General features: G+C 36.5%; 1 protein-coding gene across 1 annotated transcript; it reads right to left on the reverse strand.

The window, feature by feature from the left end:
• Positions 1–19,245: 19,245 nt before the first annotated feature.
• LOC113087077 (C-type lectin domain family 17, member A-like) lies at positions 19,246–21,555 on the reverse strand. Its single transcript, XM_026255545.1, has 5 exons — positions 20,667–21,555; positions 20,178–20,576; positions 19,954–20,081; positions 19,755–19,861; positions 19,246–19,643 (listed from the first exon to the last, which is right to left on the reverse strand). Exons 1-5 carry the CDS (start codon positions 20,782–20,784, stop codon positions 19,514–19,516), a joined length of 882 nt encoding a protein of 293 aa, XP_026111330.1. The 5' UTR covers positions 20,785–21,555; the 3' UTR covers positions 19,246–19,513.

Here is a 21,555-nt window from a genome sequence, read left to right on the forward strand (position 1 = left end):
TACAGAATGGGCAGTCGCTGGTCCTGTCAGATCTCTGTTCATTGCAGTGACCAGATCTAAGCTGGCATGTTGGGACGGCCGGTTTAAAGTGCTTATTCAATCATTTATAAGAGGAGGGAAAAGCCGAGTGGTTCTTCATCTCTAAGTGTTTTCTTTTTCCTTAAAAAGAAAAAAAGAAAAAAAAAAACACATATGAGATATCAGTAGGTGGCTTGGAAGAGGATGCTGGGAAGTCATTTTCCACAGCGTGCTCTTGGTTTATCTCAGTGTGAAGGCAGATAGAGCAGTTTGATTTTCAAGGCAAAAGACAGCTTTTCCTTTTGCTTTTTTTCTGTTTTAAATGCAATGCAAAATGACTTTTTATGCACCTAGAAGTCTGTTTTTCACTGCATCAGAGTGGAAAAAATGCCAAAGAATAATATTAAAATAAACTCATAAAAGAAATCAAAGCGGGTGAAAAATGAAACTGATTTGAGGTTTTTCAAATTTGTTTCATAGGAAATATATTTATACATTTTTGAAAATAAGGCATACAATAACTGTCCTTCCATTTCTTTGGCATTTCTTCATCTTTATGTGACTTTGCCATTTGCCAATAAGCTGAATAACTGAACCTAAACGTATAGAAGCCAAAATATTGAATGGGTTTATTTTTTATATAAATGAAACTATTACTTTCTCTTGTGGACTGTATGAAAACATTTTACTGTATGTGTAATATCTTTGACCACAACAGTGTGTGCATGTATGTACTGTACATATATATTCCAGAATCCCAGAAGTACTGTAAAAATTGGTCTTTTCTGAATACAAGGTCTAAAACGTTTGTTGTTTTATCAGAAGAAACATGACAGACGCTGTAGCGTTTGCAGTCGGCTTAAAACTATGGATAAAAGACTTAAAAACAACTCAGACGGTGTTTGTGAAACATTCAGTGTAATACAAAGAAAAATGACGATAAGAATCACATTCATGTTGCTGATTGGCTGAGGCTGCCGAGTATTTGATGACAAGCCGGATTTGTAAGCACACTGTGTCATGTGCTGTTTTATGTTGCCGGCATTCTCCCTAGAACATTTATAATGGATAAATGGAGTAACTTGGCTCTGAAGTGAAACCACATTTGCAGTAACCCCTGTTGTACCAAAATACATTTGAAGTCATGTTTGAATGAAGGTTTGCCTCATTGTAACAAACATCAAGAGAACATCAGAACAAGCATATTTCAAATTGACAATTCTGTTTGGAGTTCACATTACTTTTCCTTCTGTCCTGCATACTTTTCCACTATTGAAATTATTACAGTATTTTTGTTCGTACTTGCTTCCATCCTGTCTACACACTTCTTTCTTTCTTTCTTTCTTTCTTTCTTTTTTATTTTCTCTCTGTATTTTCTTCCTTCTTTTTTTCACTCCATCACATCAATCTGTAATATTGTTAGTTATCCAGCAGACAGTCAATGATTTCACTGCTTTATAAGAACAGTCATTAGAGTAGAACAAGAAAACAGCAAACCACACAACATTATTTTAAAGGAAATCAAGCATTTTCCACAAAAAAATAAAATATTTTTTTTTACTTGGGAATCCAGAGAAGAGAGAAATGTAGCCAGACATCTTCATAAAGGTTCCAGAAAGAGTATAAATACAGCCCAGCGCTGACAAGCTGTTTTGGTTTAGCAGTGATCCCCTGCTTAACTGGGATCCTTTAGAAAATCCCTTCATGCCTCTATTCAGCCATCATGTTGATGTCTAACATGTGAATGCTGTCGACTACCAAAACGACTGTGTTGTGAGGAGACATAAACAAAGATTTTCCTTCATGCATCCTAGCCTACCGCTTCATAAAAAGGTCAGAGGCAGCTGTTATTCGGTTGTGGTGCTCACAGAGCTTTATGCTTCATTGAATCCCGCAGCTGATTCCTCCTGTCCGTGTAGCTTTATTTCAGAATTATGCCCCATCAACATAGCTCATCCACATTGTACATGTTCCTCTGTTTCATACGCTGAAATGTGAGTTCAGAATAAGTCAGCCATCAAGAGAAGTAGTTCAGCCTTGATCAGACCATTTTTCACGGAATAATGTTCAGTTGTGAGTACTGTGCTTTATCTCATCTAAAAGCCCGTTAAATTACATTTTCCTAATTCTTTTATCATTGTTATGCATGCAGTTTTGTGAACTTATATTCAGAGGCTAAATGGAATATTTGTACTTTTAAAAAAATCATTTGTAACACAGCAGGACTGTTTAAAATTAATTAGTGACAGTAAAAGGGGATTAAAACATTAAAAAAATAAATTAAATATTTTTCCCTCATCAAAGATTTGAGAAGTTTTTTTTTTTTTTTTTTTTTAAATAAATGCTGTTTCTTTTAACTTTCTATTCAAAAATAATTGTCAACATTGATAATAAATATGTCTTGAGCAGCAAATCAGTAAATTAGAATGATTTCTGAAGAATCATGTGACACTGAAGACTGGTGTAATGATGCTGAAAATTCAGCTTTGATCACTTAAATACCATTAATATTAAATTAAACGATGATTATTTTAAATTATAATAATATTTCACAACATTACTGTGTTTTGTGCAAGTAAATGCCTGCTTGGTGAGCCTGCATAAGACACTTTAAGCTATTTCTGTCTCTATATTGAGATAACAAACTCACGTCAACTATTCATTTTAGCTTATTTGAATTGACTTTGAACAAGCAGCGGCAAACAAGATGAGCTAATTTATAACTTAGCCAATATCCTCTTCATTATAATTCTGAATATGTATACAAGCCCTGCTAGGTCGGAGAGGGACCGTCCTAACCCACTATTTTCAGACTAGAGGACATCAAAGCAATGGAAGTTGTAGTGCGTCAAGGGACTGAGGAGACCAAGCTGTGAATTTGTGATTAAAGCAAGGTAAATGAGTCCATTAGAAGCAGAATAGCCCTGGAGACATGACAGGAGTAAATCATTGTGGCTAATTTCATTCCCTCAAGGACAGACCAGAGAAAAAAAGAGAGCGCGCGAGAGAGAGAGACCTAGCAGTTTGAGAAAATGAAGGAGCTGAAGGCCTTTTCTGAAAGGAAAGAGAAAGCCATCGCCATTCTGGAATTTGGTATTTCATAAACTCATTTAGATTTGGCAATTGCAAAGTTTAGACGTCTCTGGTCTGGGGCTTTGTCTTATAGTGTCAGTGTAATTAATCAGCGCAGGAACATTATGAAGACATTAACGTGGCTGCAAGTCTTTTAGTGCAGAAAGTCACTGATAACGCTCGCATACTGGAAGTCCCAGCTGAGACCAGCTTTACCTGCCAGCACTGGCAAATTGGTGCAGGTGTGATGTGGCCCGAATGTCCACATTAATTCCTTTTTGACATATGCACACCCTCAGATCATGGAAAAAGTACATGGTGGTATCAAAGGATGGAGCCCCGTCAGAGTAAATGCTCCATGTGTCCCAGCAGTGGGTGAACCTGGCAGCGGCCCCAGCAAATAGGTCTCCTCTGCCCTGTCCGTCTGTTCCCCTGGAACCTCTCCTCACTGCCTGTGTGTGGTGGTGAGTCTGGGAACATGTTCATAAACATGCACATAATAAGAAGTAAAATATGCAGTAATTTAATCACTGAATTCCATACATGAGCTTAGAACTACAGTGTTTATGTTATTTAATTGTATTTGTGTGGGGATTGTTTGGAATTTTTAGCTGGAGAGCAACTAAGTTTTGGAAGGACTGGGAAAAAATGCACAGATATCGTCCTGGATTTTTATTTGTATTTACTTATTTATTATAAGTCGCGACTTTGACTGTCGCTCAGCTTCACGTTTTTACTGCGCCATGTTTACTTTTAAAATAGCCTGTCTCAAGCTGCAGTGATATGTTTCATTCATTTTGTGAATGCTTTCAGTATGTGTGGCTGCGCTTCTACAGCAAATGAGTCCTGTGCATTCATATGCGCTGATTACTGCCAAAGACTATGTCGCTAAAATTAAATTAAGCTATAATTAAAAGTGTTCAATTAAAGCTCTCTGTCTGACTTGTTTATAGTTGCTACTGAGTTTTTAAGTCAGCAAAAAAGTTATTTCCGATGATTTTTAAGAAGATTATTTTCAAGAATTTGAAGATTTGCACTCCAGCGCGGTTAGCGTTCACACTCACTGACCTATATATTACTGAACGGCGCTCTTGCCCACCTCTTCCAACCGAGCCAGGGATTGCTATATATATATATATATATATATATATATATATATATATATATATATATATATATATATATATATATACATTTACATTTATTCATTTAGCAGACGCTTTTATCCAAAGCGACTTACAGATGAAGACAGTGGAAGCAATCAAAAACAACAAAAAGAGCAATGATATATAAGTGCTATAACAAGTCTCAGTTAGGTTAACACAGTACACGTAGGATGGGTTTTTAACTAATATAATAAATAAAAAGAAAACAGATAGAATAAAAAAAATAAATAATAGAGCAAGCTAGTTAGAGGTCTTTACACATACACACACACATACATATATAATTGCATAATAAATGAAAAGAAAATAGAAAACAAAAAGAATAGAAAGTTAGTTAGATTTTTTAAAGAATAGAATTAGAATAGTGAGTGTTAAAGTTAGAGGGTCAAATAAAGATGGAAGAGATGTGTTTTAAGCCGATTCTTGAAGATGGCTAAGGACTCAGCTGCTCGGATTGAGTTGGGGAGTTCATTCCACAAGAAGGGAACATTTAATTTAAAAGTCCGTAAAAGTGACTTTGTGCTTCTTTGGGATGGCACAATCAAGCGACGTTCACTTGCAGAACGCAAGCTTCTAGAGGGCACATATCTATCTATCTATCTATGTATATATATATATATATATATATATATATATATATATATATATATATATATATTTGTGTGTGTGTGTGTGTGTGTGTGTGTTTGTTTATTTAGTGTAACACTATTGCTTTTATGTAACTGTGGATTTTTCTGCAGAGTCTCAGACATCGTCTCCACACATCAGATGGAAATGTTGTTTTGATTGCTACTAATGTGGCATGTCTTGCTAGATGCGGCCTGAAAAGTAATATCCTCTGCTCTGAAAGTAGCACCTAAGTCAATACAATTAAACAGAGCATGTTTGAACATGCAAGACCTGTTTCCCCACAAGCTAATAAATCTGCCGAAAGCAAAGTGTGTTTGTGTTTAATGCGGTTTAGATATTGAAAACCGAACATAAATCTGGATCCCCTCTGCTTTTTTTCAGCTCCTCTAATCTTTTAATAAATAAAGAGATTTTGTCTGCTCGCTAGTCCGTTTGTTTGTCGTTCAGTAACTTTTATGTAATTCCCCATTTGCAATGTTGTTCACAAAACCCATTATGTTTCTGTTGCAAATGGAAAGATGGCAGAAAAAAGCAAATCAATTATGCGGCTCAACTCTTCGGCTTTAGTGGAATCATTTTTTTTCCGTGATAAGAAGAGAACATCAGTCTGGTGCTTTGACGTGAACAATTGGTTTGTTTATTGTTGGCAACTTAGACATTTTGATGAATCATTTTATGTGGGATTTGTTATCAGTATGTGGGATGCGGGCTCATCATAAATACAGTTTGGCCCATTAAGGTTTGTAATGACTGCGGAAGGTGTATTTATCAGATTCTGAAAGTGCAGGGACAACCACACTATTAAGAAAATGTCACTTTTTGCGACCAGGATGCTTTAGCAAAACATCCCTCTTCTGCTGTAGTGCAACAACATTCAAACAGCACTTTATGTGATCTTAAAGCATTCAGCACAGGCATTTCTGAATGCTTTTGTCTTTTTGTTTTGTTTTGTTTCTTATTTTTTCTTTTCACTGAATATCCATTCTGCTGTTTTGTCATTTTTCCTGAATCTTGACTGCTAGTTTTATGGAATACAAATGTGCACTTATTTTTACTCCATATACTGTATTTTGTCTCTCTATATTTATTTATATTAATGTAAAAATATGTTCTAGTATGTGACTATATGGCATGATATAATATACTGTGGTTGAACCCAATCTTGTTTTTTGTGCATTGTATGATTTTAAAGGACAAATCGTTCGCTTTCTATAAAGCTAGGCCATTAAACCCATGAAATGAAGTGGAAATGATAGTTCCAGTTATCTTGCGATTGTATGTAAGCTTAATTAGTGCTATTATCATGACTCATTTCAGTAGTATGTGGTTGTATTTCATGCCGCTGTGTCCTTGGCCTTGGGAAATGTGAACAATGACATTGCTGCTTAATTATTGTTATGCAGGGTCATTTAGAGAGATTACATAACTATGCACTTAAAGCAGTCGTTCAGCTGAAACGCCTCTGATTGCCAAAAAAAAGAAAAGCACACAGACATGGAAATCTCCATGTGTTTTCATTTATAAACCTGCAATTAAGTAATTATCACATTCTGGAAAATATTCTCCTATGCTTCTTGCAGCTTCAAGAGTCATTATTTATTTCTGAATGACTAAATTGCGGTGCATCTTTGTGTATCGTTTCGAAACTGGGATTCGTTTGATTCTCTAACATCCCTTGAAAATGTATTTGAAAGGTTGCCGTGGCTGATTTGCTTATACTGTCATGAATACAGTCAGTTTGAATATCAGAACTGTCTTTGTATTCATATGATGCACCGTAACATCAATGAGACGCCACATCGTGAACTCAAACAGGAACTACAGATGATCCACTTTGATATTTCACGGCAGCTTAAAGAATATTCAGTTAACCCTTTCATTGTCAACACCTATTCCAACAGCTCTATTCTATATATATATACAGTATGTATATATGTGTATGTATATGGTGTATTAATACTGTTCTCTCTGAAGTAATGCATCAGTGTTGTGTACTCAGCAGCTATGATGGATCTCCATCCTCAAAGGTCACCCAATGCCCCGCTGTGCCTCCATGCGATGGTCAGCAGGTGCTGTGTTCTGTGGGACTGAGCCTCACTCTGTCTCGCTCAGTGTTCCTGGACTCCAGCGGACCCCATTTGGTGGCAGTTCTGCCTGTTAGAGACCTTTCGCATTGACTGTGGTGCCAGCTCATGGTGGGAAACGGGCAGTTTAGCCTCGCCCTCTCGGAATCACTGCTGTTCTTGATGAAACATCTGGTGCCAGCCAAAATCCGCAGATGCCACTGCCAACCCAATATAATGGCTCTGCCAATAGGAGTGATGGGGAGCTAGGGATGAAAGAGAAAGGATATGTTGGAGAGAATTTGTGTGGTTGAAAGGAACGGCAATTGATGTGTCTAACAGAGGGCTCTGCCACAGTCGCAAAACAACACTACATGCCACCCACACACAATCCACTATCCCCAATTTTCTGCCGTTTCCTACCCATGCGTGCACACAAGAGCTAGGTTTATGATATGGCTGCATATATAACACACACATATGCACTCAATTACTGCACCCTACTTTAATATCCCACAATAAACACAGACGTCAGATAAGTTTACATGTGTTTAGGGATGGCTGACGCGAAACTGAACCTAACTCCTGCAAAGTATAAAAGTGTTAATACAGCAGAACAATTTATATATTTAAATATAAATCTTTATAATATGTAAACAAAAAAAAAACAAAAAACAAAATAATAATAATAATAATAATAATTGCAGTTTTGGCTTGATGTCTTTTATTAATGTTTATTTGTTTCATGACCAAAATAACATATTCACAAAGAGTTCATTCAGTTGAAAACTACACATTACAATTTCTGAACAAACTGTCAAACTGCAGATGGAGGGCAATACCTCTCGCTATCTCAAAATAACAAAAAGCGTGCCTCAGGGGTTAGTCTTGGGACCACTGCGTTTTAGCCTCTATATAAATAATATTGATAGTAATGTGTCTAAAGGAAATTTTCATTTTTATGCAGTTGGCATTGTACTGTATGCTCAGCACCCACTGCAGACCAGGCTCTCTCCTAATTACAATTTTATTTTAACATGCTTCAGCAGAATTTTTATGATTTAAAACTTGTTTTAAATGCTTAAAAAAGGGGTGCTTTTTTCAAATCTGAAATCTAAATCAAATCTGCCTCCAATCCTCACTACCCAGGGTACGAGGATTGAATGTCTTTAAAAATACAGATATCTTGATATTTTAATAGATTAATCTCTTTCTTTTATCTTTCATATTCAGCAGCTAGAAAAAATAAAATAAAACTTAAACTAGTGTTTTATTTCAGAATTAAATTCTGCCATTCATTCAAATCTAGAAAGAAGCTGGTTGCTGCCACTTTTATGTCTGTAATTGACTATGGTGATGTTTTTTACATACAGTACATGCTTGGTCTCAAAGTTTATATGCACTGGACACTGTATATCATGGAGCTTTGAGGTTCATTACTGGTTCACTCGCCATTGTGAATAATTGTATGAACATGTTGGATGGCCTTCTCTAGCAATGCGATAGACTTCACTGGTATATCATATACAAGGCTATTTTAGGTCTACTTCCATCCTACCTTCTGACCTACATCAGTGTAAATAATATTGGGACTTACAATCTTTAACCATTAAAACAATCTGTATTTATGTATGGTTGTACTGCTGCCTATTTTGGCCAGGACACTCTTGAATAAGAGATGTTTAATCTCAATGAGTCTCTTTCTAGTTAAATAAATGTAAAACAAACATAGGCGTGCACACTAACCATTCCTCACTAGGTGTCACAAAAGGGATGGGTGTCAAATTGTTTTGAAGCTTTTGCACATTTTCTTCAACTGTTTCAGTGTTTCTTGAAGCCTCCCTCTGCCCACCAACCAGTTTTAAGTCACTGAGGTATATTTGTAGAAATAGTCAAAAATACATATTTTATGTACATTTAATGCTAAAAATCATTAGGATATTAAGTAAAGGTCATGATACATGATATAAATATAATATAATATTTAAATATATCTAAAAAAAAAGATTAGTATTATATATATATAAACCTTATGTTTTGTGGGCCAGGGTCACATATTATGTATCGTTGTTCATAGTTCACTTGGCTCTGTTTGTGTGGTGTCACAGTCCAGGTTACTGGAAGCAAATGGCAAACTCCGGTAACGGGCTAGAAAGTCACTAAATTCCTGCATTGAAAAAATATCATAGAGTCCATCTTGGCTGGGGCATTTGATTTAAATACCAAACCGAATCTGTTCTGTGAGGGGTTGTAGGTAGAGACAAACATTGCGAGTGTCTTGTGTGTACTACCATTTGTGTAGAAGGTTTTAACAGCAAAGCTCTGTGTTATAAATATTATAATATAATATTTTTATCTATTTTTACAGATATCACTTATACATATTCTATGCATTTTGGTGCGCTGTAAATAGACTGTGAATCAGTATGGACACTGTAAATAAAACCACCTTTGCACTGAAGTTTCTTGCCCTGCCATCATTTCTTGTGACCAGTTTTCCTTCACGCCTCCTCAAAATGTGGCTTGATTTCCCCCATTGTGTTAAGGGAAGATGACAGGTTGATCAGGTCACTATTGAATCCTCGATTATATGGTTCGTTGCATTTTGTTATTTACATTTAGCATCTTTTTTATCCCTCCTGACTGTGACACTTTCCAAGCAAGGGGTTGTGACCCCGGTTGAGGAATGAAGTACGTGTTCATTTTTTAATCACTTGGCTCTGGAGACTTGATCTCTGTGAGCTGTGTAAATCTGAAGACCACCTGTTGTGCATTGCGAGCCATTTCCTCAGTGTGTGATCAGTTGCTTTGAGAGTTCACAGGAAATGGAATTAACATCTGAAAATGGCAGCACAATCACAGAAATGACGGGTCAATTCCTTTATTCTCAGCATGTGTGATTATATGGTTTGTGACGGGAGAAATATCCGTCAAGACTAAAACACCCCTGCCATTGTGCTGAACATTTCCTTTCATGTGTGCAGGTTCAACCTGAACTTTGACCTCTATATATACAATACTTCTACAGATAATGCATATACAGTATATATATCTAAAAGGCTGTGAGACTATGAGAAGTAATTACCTCAGAATGTTCGTCAGTATGCAGTTTTCCCTATTGCACGCATGTCAGCGATTATCCCTCTGCGTGCCGTAGGTTGCCGACCCCTGCTTTAGATTGTCAGTCTTACAGAAATGAGTCAGATGTATGCACTTTTATGGCAATGCAGCAAAGGATTCTGGGTTTGAATGAAGAGATGAATAGGATCTCTGAGGGCTTCAGTGCCAGTTGCAAAGTAAAGCCAGATTGTCTGAATAACCTTATGGTGCTGTAAACCACAAAATGAGCAAAATAGATGTTTTTTTTATTCATCACAGTGCACTCATCAATGAGTTTTCACTCTGTTCTTTAATCATGGCTGTGGTAATTGCAGTGTCAGGGCACCCGGCCCTTTGTTTTGAGCTCAAGTTTTGGTAGAACAGGTGTCACACAGAACCTTGGCAGAGATCCTTTATGGCAAGCAGTCCATCTCTCTTCACCCTTATCCACCTGGATTACTGACACTCTCACATTCCCCCGATGGCTGATGCCCGGGTTTTTCCAATCCACCTGCCCTCCAAAAGCCATTCTTAGTCTTTTGTCAGTGCTTTTTTGGTTACGGTTTCCTCTTTCTCTCACAAACTGACTGTATGTGTGGTCAGACTGGTGTGTATAAGCAGTAAATCTCACAGCATGGTGGTTGTTTCAGTTTAATCCATCAGTTTATTGTTTTTTCTATCCATCTTTCTAAAGTTCTGCCTTTTCTGTTTGTCTTACAAAAAACTTACAAGGTGTCGAGTGGAAACATCATCCCAAACACCATGTGAATCACCTTTTCTGTCTCTGATGAGACTGTATAGCTGGTTTAAAATTTAAATACAGCTAATTATAATTACCGTAAACTATCCCTAACCCAAACAGATGCACACTGACTTCATCTCTTTTAATGAGCACATACAATTCAATATGCAATCTGCATAATGACAAGCGGTCAACCATTCATATTTCCATGCTAATTCCTCTCAACATCTGAACTTGGAGAGCCGTTCTTTTGCAGCAAATATGATTAGCATGATTTTGTAAACAGGAAAGAAATGTATCCATATATGTAGAATGACATTAAAGGGATAGTTCACCCAAAAATGAAAATTACACCTCAAGCCGGCCTAGGTGTATATGACTTTCTTCTTTAAGACAAATACAATCAGACTTATATTTAAAAATGTCCTGGCTCTTCCCAGCTTTATAATGGCAGTGAATGGGTGTTGAGATTTTGAAGCCCAAAAAAGTTAATCCATCCATCATAAAAAGCACTCCACATGACATCAGGGGGTTAATAAAGGCCTTCTGAAGCGAAGCGGTGCATTTGTGTAAAAAAAAGTCAGAGAATATGGATATAAGCCAAGAGAAGACAAAAGGAAACAAAATTAGAGATTACTGTTAATAAAGTTTTAAATATGCATATTTTTCTTTCACAAACACATCGCTTCCCTTCAGACCGTCTTATTAACCTTCTGTTGCCAGTTGGAGTATTTGTATAATGGATGGAAGCTTTTTTTGGCTTTAAAATCATATCAACTATTCACTGCCATTATAAAGTTTGAAAGAGCCCCAGGATATTTTTATTAGAACTCCGATTGTATTCGTCTGAAAGAAGAAAGTCATATACACCTAGGATAGCTTCAGGGTGAGTATATCATGAAGTAATTTTCATTTTTGGGTGAACTATCCCTTTACGCTTTTTATGAAGACATAAACAAGGCTGCTCCAGAGTACTAATGTTTAATTTCAATAAATTAAGTATTCATTCCACCATGAATAATTAGTAGCAGCCTTCCTTTTAACGTGGTTCCTCTACATTGAATAAAGTAGTTCTTGTCAGAGAATAATTGATGTACTTTTGTAATGTCACTGCAGTTGTGTGACAGTTTCCATCGCAGGAATGCTGACCACCTGAAGAAGTCCATTTAATGGCTAGTTAATTAGATTTAACGGTGATTAAATCTAATGGTCATGATTTAACATTGATTGATTACCTGAGGTCTAATCACCATTTCTTTCTCTCTCTCTCTCTGTCTCCTCATGTGCTGCTCGGCTGATCAGATATTCTCGCCGTTTCAGGTAAGCACGGTTTCAAATTTTCCTTTATTCTGCTGAAACGTCATCAGACGTCATCTGCTGAGGCTGTTTTGTGTCTGTGCTGGTTTTACAAATGCTGTAATGCCATTTAGGGAAGGCAAGAAGTCAAGCGCTAATCTGACGATGCCTCAAATTAAAGGAAGATGGCGATGTGAGCGATGGGTTTGTTGTTAGGGTAATTGGAATGTTCTAGTGATGAGTGTGGGTTTCTGCAAGCTCTCGACTGTGTTATGGCCGACATAGCCTCAAGATGATATGTGAACGGATCATCCGGCATTCTGTTTAGAAGTATCAGAGAATCAGTTAATGAGCCCGCTCAGAATACGGGATGATTATTTCCAGGGTCTGGATCCCATTGTCAGAAAGATTAATGTTGATATGGGCTTGTGTTAAAGTTTTCCTATTTTGACAGCAAAGGTAACATTTAGATGAATGAGTTGTGTGATGAACCGAAATATTTTATTAATTAAAGAACATGACTTGGGGGATGAGGTTCTGGGGAAGGAACTGAGATGGTGCTGATGGGATTGTCTTTCAGAGGACAATATGGTACTGCTAAACAGGTTTAGAGTTTTTTTCTGGTTCTGTTCTGGTTTTTGACTGTATGTTTCACTTCCAACTAACTGCTACATACATTTTTTGTTAATTCTTTTTGGATGACAAGCAATCAGCTCCTGTCTTTAGAAGACATCTTGAATTGATTCACAATATGCATGAAGGTTTCTTCAGAGCTGTTAGCATGATCTGACAAACATAATTGTGTTGGTCGCTAATGATGAATAAGTAAGGTCTCAGAAATTGTGTAGTAAAATGTGTACGAGTTATTTTTGTGTGCGTTTGTAAATATGTGAAAATAAAATGTATTTGATAAAAAACAATACAGTAAAAAATCAGTAACATTATGAACTGTTATTTCGATTTAAAAAATCAATTTTCTGTTTTGTTACATTTTCAGAGGCCATTACCCAGCATATACTGTACACTGACCTCAATTGTTTTTTTGTTTTTTTTTTTTACATTTATTTATTTGTTTGTTTGTTTAAAAGTTACTAATAAATGTTTCGTTTAGAAAGAACATCTGGACTATGAAACAGTAGTTGCAAACAGTCAGTTCTTCCCAAAAACTGCATTTTTGGGCAAGAAATGGCTTAAATTCTACACGGAACAAGTTTGTAACAGAGCAACATCAGCAATGCTCAAATAAACGTAAACCTATAATCATTCTTAATAACAGCTGTCATATGTCCCTTTAAGTTCCAATGCATTGAGTATACATAATTAAACATCATAAACAAGGGCATAAGCAATATTCATATTCCTCACAGCTTCAGTTTTATCCTTAATCATTTTGAGTGATTAACACTTAACAACTTAATGTATTTTGAAGCTTAAAGGTAAAGAAACCTTGCACATACTTAATCAGATGCAATATTTTTCTTGTGCATCATTCGACTGATAAACAGGCTTTGGTTACCGTCTTCTCTTTCTCTGTCACGCTTTCTCTCTTCCCCTCAAACCATTTTTCATCTTTATTTTTCATCTCAGCGGTACCATCACTGTTTACGCTCTTAATATATTCCTTATAAACTCATCACGACGACGACAGATCCTCCCAGGGACAAAGAGAAAGTAATAAAAAAAAAAACATCAGCACAAAGGGATCCTGAGGAAAGAAATGTGCATCAGTATAGCCTGGGGTGGTTTTAAACGTATTCTTTACAATGATTCATGTAGTGGTCACCTGGGGCTAGCTGAGTAGCTGTGCCAATTAAATTAGGCAGCAGCAGAACTCCTGCACCCCCTGACTGCATCCTGTTTACCGGCGATCCCCGCGGACACTCTCCGCTCCGATCTGCTGTGTACAGTAATTGCATTTAGGACACTGTCGCCTTGCAGAATATTGTAGAGAATGAAAAAAAATAAATAAACTTATATCCGAGAAGACTGATTCTTCAGTAGGACAAGCATGGACTACATTACCCATTAGGCCTTGCTGCTAGGGAATAGTGGAGGGGAGGGGATACTTGTTCAGTTGTTTACGTCAAAAGGTTATGGCAGAAAGTATATAAAAAAAAAACAAGTTTCTGATTACATGGATGCTTGGATGTTTATGTCCACAGTGGGTTGAAATGTAAGAACTGAAATGTGTTCTATGGTTTCATATCATTCTTAAAATAGCCAAGGAGGCTTTTTAGCTCAAGTAACGTATTGAATTATATGTGTATTGAATTTTTCAGGAGTTGTAATGTGCATATTGATTGTGGAAAGGCTATTAAAAGGTTGCACATGTGTTAGGTTACAACGCTCCTGCTGTTGACTATCCAGATCTTTTCCTATCTTGACAGAATCTGCACTTTTCAATGTATTATATTTAGGGATGGGAACAAAGAAACAATCATTTGTATGGTAATCAGTACACTGGTTGTTTTTAAATCGATTTTTAAGAGTGAAGTCCAGTTCTCTTATAAGCAGTAACATTTAGTGACTCAAAATCGCAGAATAACTAGAACCACATTGTTGTTGGTTCACTCAGATGAATCATTCAAGATGAATCATTCAAGATGAATCGTTCAAGAGTCTTTTGTTCAACAATTGACATCACTTGTCAATCCTTGTTTTTCAAGCACTAAAAAGAACCGGTTCATACACCACACTGTTTTTATTTATCTAGTTAGTTTTTATTCAAAAGAACCATTTTTAAGATTCATTAGCTCAGGAATCAAGCTTCACTGGTCAAGCCAGGTTTATTTTTTATTTTTTTACTAAAAGCAACCACTTTTTACTAAAAATAATAATTTGTAGGAGTCGCTAACTTGGGAAATTGACTCTTTTATATTACTGTTGACTATAACGAACATTTTAGGAATTGTTTGCTGTACAGAACATCATTTGGATCTAGTGTTTGGTTATATAAAACCCAAATCAGTTCTTGATTCAAAACTTTACTAATAATGGCACATTATGAAGCAGGTACTGTCTCCATGTCAAGCTGTTGGGGTTTGATGCTGTCCAACAGTTTTGTCAGACAACTGTGTTGAGTATTCTGTGTAGACGATGTGATTACAGACTGCTTTTCTGTGATCTCACAAATGCTTAGCACTTCTAAAGACCCTCGGCTTCTGTCAGGATCAAGCTCTTGGCCTGTAATAGGGACCACATAGACGGGTTAATTAAACTTAAATAATTAAAAAAAAAAAAAAAATTGTGGCAGTAATGACCTGTGGTTTGAAAGGGGGAAAACATATGGCTATAGACAACTTCCCATCTCTTCTCTGCCAGTCTGGGGTGACGCCCCACCTTTGGCAAGCTTTGATGATGTCAGCCAATGGTGGTGGCAAAATGCCAGGGTGGCATTAGGTATTCTGGACAGGTGGCAAAGAGAGAGAGAGGGACACTAGCATGACACCGTGATGAGAGGCATGCCAACTGTTTCCCCGTCTGCCGCCGGGCACGGCTCTCCGGACCGTTAAATCACAGAATTGAGAGGCGTTTCCTGTTTCTCTCACTCTGTCTGTCTCACACCTGCGCTGTCTTGCTCTCTTTCCCTCTCAATCTTTACATAGAATCCATTTATCTCTCATCTCTCTGATGGAATCAGGTTTCTCTTCTTTGAGCAGCATGTCCCGGTTTTTCTGTCCTTGCCCATTTCTTCCCTAGCAATTTCCGCAGCCGCTCGGTCTGAACTTGACAGTCACTGAATGACACAAAGTGACCGGGCCGTCTCAAATCATGAGGTGTTACACGGAATGATCTGGTAAGAGGATTTCCTGTTGTCAGGCTGTGATTTAGTTGTCAGTAATTGTCAAATAGGGGCTGGAAAGGCCCTGAAAAACTGCCCCGGTGTTGCGAGGTTATTGTATCCTCCCGATATTTCTTCATTCATCTCGTTATCTCGCCATCCTGGAGTTGGTCTCAAATAAATACACTATTGGCATCTTATCGTAGCAGATACGTATTTAATCAGGATGTAAATATGGATAATTAGAGTGATTATGAGTCAGTCTGATCGAGTCTAATTGTTTTTGACATGCAGCTTCCTCTCCGCTCTGAATTGCAATTCATTACAAGCTGGCCGAAAGTTATCGGAACAGACCAGTGGAATGTGGCCTCGTCACCGCTAATAGTGGACGACGGCCATAATTAACCCAACACACTCTGTCACCATAGTCACAATCTCATTCAGACAAAGCCGCTGCAGGGCCTTTTAAAGCGTGTTTGTATTTAACCCAGATTAGGTTGGAGAGTCATGCAATCACATTTGAATAAATGTCTCATTATCTCTAATAGTGTTGGCTTATGGTCGCATGTTATTGTCGGAAATTGTTTCAGGTTAAGACGATTACACAGAACGGTGCAGGAATGTACACGGTGATTGCCGTGACCTTGTCAGGGCTTGACAGTATTTTTTTTTTTTTTTTTCAATTGCCCCGACCAGGCCAACAGTTCAGATTCCTCAGAGGCTCCGAGTCAAAATAAATACTTTGATTAAACATTTTTAGTACATTAAACAGTTATTTATTAATTATTTATAACAGTATTTTTATAGTATAAAAAGTATAAGTTTCAGAAGTAAGGTTTTTAAATATTTTTATTGATTTATTTATTTTTGAAAGAAACAGCTATTTATTTGTTTACAAAAAAAAAATTGGAGGAAAAATATAATTTTATTTAATTTGAATACATTTTAAGTCCTTTTGAAGTAACTTTATAATTTTAGCAATATTTTTGTTGTTGTTGTTCTAGAAAGTGTTGTTTTGAAAGACAATGTATTGATTCCCATCAATTTTATATATTTTTTTTTGTTTGTTTATATATAAAAGAAAAAAAATTTTGAGTGTCATGCAATATTATATATATATATATATATATATATATATATATATATATATGTGTGTGTGTGTGTGTGTGTGTGTGTGTGTGTGTGTGTGTGTGTATGTATATATATATATATATATATATATATATATATATATATTCTATTTTAAATAGCTTAAAAGTGCTGTGCGCTTTTTAAGAATTAGCGGCAGTTGAATGCAACAACAAAATACAACATCAAATTTACTTTATCCTATATATAAAACATAGGACTTTTATTAGCAAAACAAATAAAAATAAACCATGTTATAGGGCAGGCTATGCCTAATATAAAATAGTAAACAATTTTAATAGTTTAAATAGGTATAAAAACTGGAAATAGGCTAACCAATAAGTAAAATGTGTAATATTTATTAGCAAATCTTGATGTTCAATAAAATAAATAAATGACACAAAGTAGAAATCAGCAAACAATGTGCGACCAAAATGATTTTTATTGCTACAAAAAATCAATACAATGGTGGGTCGTTGCTGCGGTGGGCAAATGACGTAACTGGTGTTGCAGCTTAACACCGGTATCACCGTCAGGACCGTCTATCGTGGCAAGCCTATTCTGAATGTCTCTTGGCTCAGGTACTGGACAAAAACCCAATAATTGTAACAAAGTGAGAAATCAATAAAGGTTGCTGAAGGGCTTGAAAAGGTTGTAAATCAATAAAGCAGAGAGGTGAAGGCCTCAGTTACATGGTCCAAATACTCGCTGCCAAGCTTCTATTACCTTTATACTTGATTGGCTATTGACATTAAATGTGTGTCCACTGCATATTTCCCCAATGAGTTGACCAGATCAGTTTAAAATGGTTTCTATGAGCTGTTTTTCATCATGTGTGTCATGCATATGATGAACACACACACACACATAGACCTGCCCTCCTATGTGGGCAACCACGGAAATGGTAACAGATAATGTTCTCTGGTATTTGTGTGTGTTTTAATGCAAGCATTTATGAAACCCTTTTGTAAACATTTGGCTGAAAATTATTTTGATACATTTGGGGTTTTCTTGTTTCTAGAACTTGAAGCTCAAGACCTCAGAACAGACTTCTAATGTAAGAAACATAGTATCACCTGCAGTTGCTATGAGACACCAGCCCTCCGTAGGCTGGTTAAAGGCCAAGTCACATACAAAAGCGACTTCTTTGTCATGTTCTTCATTCTAATGACCTTCGAAATATCATTTAGTATGTCTCCAACTCTCCCCGACTGTGTCGACTGAACACTTGCCTCTTTAAAATACCTTCTCTGCTAAAGAAACTCAGAAGATGAGAGGAGAGTTTATTTCAGCTTAAAGCAACAGTTCATCCAAAAATGAGAAAAAAGTGATTAAATGAATTTTGTGAAGAAGTGAATTTTTTTCATTTTCATTCAGCAGTTTTCATTATCCCATAAGCATTTACAGAATGTTATCTCTTTTATAGTGCCATGACAGCGATTTTAGATCAGATGGAAGTTCATTAACACTATTCTCAGTAGTCAACATCCAGCTCATCTGAAAAATCTCAGTATATTGATCTCTGCTTAGCTCAGTCATTATTCACATATTTATGAGGATGTTTCCCTCATTCATAAAAAAGCATGCCGCCTTTTGATTTGAGGGAAATTGAGGAACTGACAGTCATGATTACTGTAAAAATTTGACATAGTGTACATAGTTTAAATGTCATATTTTATTAGGTATCTCCATATTTTAAGATTGATACACACGAATATTTCCACTGAAAACAAAACAGGTCAATTATGGATAGATGGTGAAACATTTCTAGGCAGGTTAGTGTGACTTTAACAAAAACCCAATAATTGTAATAACTCCTCAAAACAACATTTCCTTGACATCTAGTGATCTAGTGCAATATTTTTTTGGTTTGTAATTTCGGGTCTGTAAAGCACTTTGGTCAGCGTGTGTTGTTTTTAAACTGGCTATAGAAATAAATGATTGGTTGAATTGATTGATTGATACAATCAACTTTAATGTGTTTAATGTGAATTTCAGAAAATTCTTTATTTAAAACCCCAACTGAATGGCACTTAAATGCACTTAATTCATCTGTCAACTTTATTGTCATTGTTCACAGTATAAGTACAGACAGAGAAGCAATGGGTAGTAATTAAATGTTAATTTTGTTATGTATGCATTGCATTCTATGCATTAAAAAAAAAAAAAAAAAAATCTTAAAAAGGAAACTTAGTTGTTCATTTTAAGAGACCCATGAGTCGTATTTTCTCTTGCATAATTAATATTGGACTTTAATTAAGCAAAAACACATTTTATCCGATTACTCAATTCATCTATGGAATTTTTGGTAGAATACTCGATTACTAAACTATTCGATAGCTACAGCCCTAGTGTATTTGCACTTTCATTTCACTGTTTGGTGTTGTAAATCATTATATTCTGTATGGAGGGAAAAAGAAACCTGTGTTTTAGCAGAAGCAGTTTTAATAAAGCTATTCTAAGGGGAAAATGTACCCATATGTATCTTATTACATGAACCTGCAGTTCATGTGATGACTTATTTTAAAATGCTCTTTTCACAGATCCATTGAAAAAGATCACTACATGCATAATCAGCCCATCCTGGTGAATAAGTCAGAGCACAGTTCTCTCCTCTATGTCCATTGGGTTCTCGAGGATCCCAGAACCTGCATCAACAGATCAGCATTAGATGTTCAGTGCTGCTTTCTGTGTGTTATGATACTGACTGTGAGAATCCTTTATTACGTAATAATCAGTCCAGGTCAGTGTTTTCTCACCCAGAGGTCAGTGTGCTTCCATCAACCCATTTCCAGCTGCCCTCCACTTCACTGTCAGTCAAACCAATCCAGACATTAGCATTAGCAGATATTTTCTTCACAAAATCCTGAGAAAATGAAAAAAAATTAACACATTTATATGATAATGTATAAATGTTTTCTTCCTCTAGACTATAGTTATTAAATTAGTTTCACTCACGTGTTCCTCTCTGTTGTTGATGATGATCAGATCTGCTCCTCTCTCTGCACAGTATCTTCTACTCTCAGTCCAGCTCTTCTTCTCAGAGGAAACAAAGTAAAGATTAGATTGATAGTAAATCCATCCATCTGTAAACAAGAACAATTCAACTATTAGCACTTTATTCCCACAACACTGATCTACTAACAAGTGGTTGTTTTAGTTTTAATATAGTCCATAATTACCCATTCCATGAATACTTTTCAACAGTTCATTTTTCTCCTGATGTAATTGGTCTCTTTGTTTAATCAGATCCCGGTTACTTGATAATAATCCATCTCTCTCTTTTGCCAGCTGCATGTTCTTGTCTACTAGCTGGTCTCTCGCTTCTGTGAGGTTGACAATCTTAGTTCGTAGCTGGTCTGTCTTTTCTGTGAGATCTGTATTCCTGGTTAGTAGTTGGTCTTTCTCTTCTGCGAGATTGGTAATGTTAATTAGTAGCTCACTGCTGTCTCCTGTGTAGTCTGTGTTGTTTGTATGGATGTGGACACACAGCGCTATGACTGCAGTCAGCAGAAGAACACACAGCAGAACCAAACACACTACAGCTGCTCGGTATCTTCTGATCTTCACACAGTCAATTCCTGAAGATTATTAAACACTCATATAACTCAAATGTGTTATGTGTGTGTGTAAAATGTGTATTGTTGTTATAATGAAATGAGTCACAGTACCTGTGTGTTGAGGTGTTTGGTATTTCCTGGTGTTCTCTGTTTCTGTCGTGACATTATGAAGGTTTACAGAATCTTCATTAGCATATATGTTCATCTCTTTATCTTCATCTTTGCCCATAGCATTAATGAGATGGATATAAATGTGAGATTATTAGAAGTATTTCCTTCAAGTAGACTGCACTGCTCTGGACTTTTGCTTTGAGCTTACTTTTATAAGGCACCGCTGTGGTCATGAACATGTGATATCATACTGAGTTACTAGCATAACATCAGTTCCCTGAGATATGGGAATGAGTACTGCATCTGCTAAGACACTATGGGAAAAACTCCTTTTTCTCAGTATTCTTTAGACGAAGCGGAACAAGTAAGTGGTTTCTGTCACTAAGAGACATTTCCTCACAGGAGACATCTTTTATTACAGGCGCGTAGATTACGTGGGGGGCGCGGGGGACATGCCCCCCCCCCCCACTTTTGATAACACGAAAATTCGTCCCCCGCACTTTTTCGGTCAAGTGTGTTCGTATAGATGTTTTCAAGAACTGGTGTGAATAAATTAAAATTTAAACTCAAAGAGACAGGATAGTTTGCACATGACCTGATTTTTTATTTGAACCTAGAAGGCGAGACGAACATCACGGAGCGCTAAACTCTTTCATTCATACTCGAAGCCGGAGGGCGCTCTCGCGCAGTAAATCATACCAGGAAACTCCTAATATGGGCAACAGCGTCCAACTATCACTGTATATAAACAATTGTTTTCACAGAAAAACCTTTTATACAGTCTATGAGAAAAAACAGACACGATTACGACAATATGTGTTTTTTTCAAGTCATTTCCAGCAGGTGATAAAGTATATGAAAAATGCTATTATTACAGTATAAAAACTAT

This window comes from Carassius auratus, unplaced genomic scaffold (assembly GCF_003368295.1).
Source record: "Carassius auratus strain Wakin unplaced genomic scaffold, ASM336829v1 scaf_tig00044455, whole genome shotgun sequence".
NCBI lineage: Eukaryota > Metazoa > Chordata > Actinopteri > Cypriniformes > Cyprinidae > Carassius > Carassius auratus.

Coding starts and splice junctions, on each gene's coding strand:
- LOC113087077 (XM_026255545.1), bottom strand. CDS start 20,784: ATGGGCAAAGATGAAGATAAAGAGATGAACATATATGCTAATGAAGAT. Junction 19,862..19,953: donor TCAACAACAGAGAGGAACAC/GTGAGTGAAACT, acceptor TCATTTTCTCAG/GATTTTGTGAAGAAAATATC. Junction 19,644..19,754: donor GGAAGCACACTGACCTCTGG/GTGAGAAAACAC, acceptor CTGTTGATGCAG/GTTCTGGGATCCTCGAGAAC.